The sequence below is a fragment of the Arachis duranensis genome, chromosome 6, assembly GCF_000817695.3.
Source record: "Arachis duranensis cultivar V14167 chromosome 6, aradu.V14167.gnm2.J7QH, whole genome shotgun sequence".
NCBI classification, from domain to species: Eukaryota; Viridiplantae; Streptophyta; class Magnoliopsida; order Fabales; family Fabaceae; genus Arachis; species Arachis duranensis.
The window spans coordinates 96593465-96596311 of NC_029777.3; the positions used below are offsets into that span (position 1 = coordinate 96593465).

The 2847-nt window shown below is 26.4% G+C and overlaps 1 protein-coding gene across 2 annotated transcripts in view; it reads right to left on the minus strand.

The window, feature by feature from the left end:
• Nucleotides 1-1295, minus strand: part of LOC107494755 (triacylglycerol lipase 2) — a 7820-nt gene extending 6525 nt beyond the window's left edge. For both annotated transcript variants that reach the window (XM_052251299.1, XM_016115789.3), the window contains exons 1-2: nt 1066-1295; nt 571-684 (exon numbers count right to left, since the gene is read on the minus strand). In XM_052251299.1, coding sequence (XP_052107259.1) covers nt 571-684; nt 1066-1260 — 309 coding nt within the window. In that variant the 5' untranslated portion in view covers nt 1261-1295. The remainder of the gene's footprint in view (nt 1-570; nt 685-1065) is intronic.
• Between the last annotated feature and the right edge of the window lie 1552 nt (nt 1296-2847).

Below are 2847 nucleotides of genomic sequence, written 5' to 3' on the forward strand. Positions count from 1 at the left end.
TAAAAAAAAAAAAAATCAAATTGGAAACAAATCGCCAAGACGCCAACAATAATAATTGAACACCTATATATATCTTAATAAGTTCATATTATGTGAAATTAGTTTTCGCGATAATAACCAGCATTTTCCACATATTAACGTAATTAAACTTTACTTAAAAATAATTAATCATCTCACCAACATATTAAGGATAACACATGCACTTCAAATTAAATCTAGCAAATACAATGCAGTATGAATATGGTGCATACATTACACTATATCTTATATATTCGGAGAAATAAAAAAGGTGTATTGTATAGTACTTAACTACTTATAAATAACACGTTTTAATTTTATAAAAAAGTGAGTTTTATTTTTTAATATTTATATTTAGATAATTTAGACAAAAATTTTATAGGCACTGTAGAATTATCCAAATAAACGATCGCTAATTATTAAACATTATATTGTACTAAGTAAAATATATATATTGTTAAAGTAATTTATATAAACTGGCACATGTTACATGCATGATAGGCAAATAAAGAGTAGTAATTTAATAGTAGGGTATTTATTGTGTGCACTTACCACTAATATTCCATGCTGAAGTATCACTGGCTGCTTCGTCTGATTATTCCCATTGCCACTTCTACCTTCTGGGATTCTTTGGACGCTAAGAATGTACCCATCTGCAGTTGTAACCTGAGAAAAAAAAAAAAAAAAGATATTGGGTAACGTTTACCAAATAGTAGTTTCTTTCAAGTTAATAAACAACCTTTATGTCTCCCACAATTTTAACATAACCATCACAATTCACAAATATACACTACTACAAAACAAATTAATCTCTTGACGACATATTTGACTAGATTGGTATTCATCCATTTTAAACTTTATATGAAATTAACTATAGCTGAATTTATAAAATGTCGCCTAAAATTATCTAAGGCAGCATTTTCAACCTTATCTAATCGATCGTCGTATCCTATTCTATAAGCAACGTTTTTCATATGCATGCGTTGCCTTTGTGGTAGTGTAGATTAACATGTGTGTTTTTTAAGGTCTCTGTTGTGGTTTTCTTACTTGAAGTTCCTGGCACTTGTAACCATGAATAACAACAGAAGAGGCGCATATGCCATCATCACCCAAGAGAGAAGGAGGAAAGGTAGTAGCACCGTTTTTTCTACCTAAGGAGCCACGGCTAGAACCCTGTGCTACGCGAAGCACAGAAGATGAAAAGAATAATAAAAGGCACAGGGTATTAGCCAAGAGAGACATAATAATAATAATAACTGTTTATTATTTTATGCTTATGAAGGTGTGGGGATAATTGAGTAGTAGTAATGTTGCGTTTATTTATAGGGAGAGAGAAAGGGAGGAGGTGTGTGAAATAATGAAAGAGAAGTTAGGAGGAGAAAGGAATTGGAAAACAGAGTTGGTTTCTGATTCTCATGTGTTTTCCTCTCTTTACAGGGTTTTTTTAGGGTCTAAAAGGATATGGTTTTCTCTTTTCTTTGGACATTTTGGGAAGTCATTGAGGGGTCCACTAATATTTGGAGCTTCTTCCTTACTGCTTTTGGTAAGTAACAATGACTTCATTAGATTCGAGTTTAAGGATTGGATTGGTTCTGAGAACATTGCAAATATTAAGAATCAAAAATAAAAAATAAAGATATAAAAATTAATGTTTATAAATTTTATTTGATGATAAATTAATTCTATATTATCTCTTTAAAAAATTATAATTATAGAAAATTGATAAAAATAATATGAAAAATAAAAATAAATTATATTTTTTATTAGTATTTTTCTGTCATTAGAAAAATCATAAAAGGCATAAAATATATTAATTTAACATTCTATAAAATAATGTGTATATATATATCAAACATAATTTTGTGTAGACTAAAATAATGATAGATAAGATAACGCGTTGAATTATTTATATTTTATATTTATCCAGGAAAAATTATTTCCTTTTTGATTACTTGAAAATAAATTAATTTATTAATCGACCACATTATCCTTTTATATTTTATAAATAAAAGAGAAAAATCTCTCTCCCCTTATCTAAATTTGACAAGGCATATAGTTTATGATATCGATAATACCAGTGAGCTGGGACAAGGTGGAAATGGGGGTTCATTATGGCTAATAAATTTTGATAAAATTTCTAGCTATTTCCTATTTATTGGTTTAAAATTAATTAAGAGAAAAAAAAAATACAGAGAACCAATGACTTAAGCGTATAGTGTGATTTCTCACTTTTAATTTTATAAGTAGGACCAGAAATAAATAAAAAAAAAATAATAAATGATTAGATTAAATACTGCACGTCATCCAATTTTTTATTCATTAGAGAGAATTCACTCCCAAAAAAGACTCACATTAAAACTGTAAAAACGTCCTTTTTTGTTTTGTTTTGTTTTTTTGAGGGTCATATCTAATAAAATAACACGTATTCTATTTATTTGAGTTAAATATATTAATTGAACCGAAATTAATGCATATATAATATATATAATAAACCAACTTTTAGACAAATAAAATAAAAATTAATTTTAATATATTAACAATGTAAAATTATTATACACGTATATTTAATCACATAACGTTATATTAATAAAAATTATTACTTTTTACATTACTCTAAAAGAACGATTATAATTACATAACTGTGTAAAATACTTATACTATCAATATATTAAAATTAAATTCATAAATAATGAGTTAATTTATACTTTAAGCTAACATTTTGGACTAGTTCTATTGAATTTCTCTTTTTAAAATTGGACATTTTTTAGTTAGATTGTTTTAATTCAAATATTTAAAATATGATAATACGCCTTAAATTGTTTTAAGAGC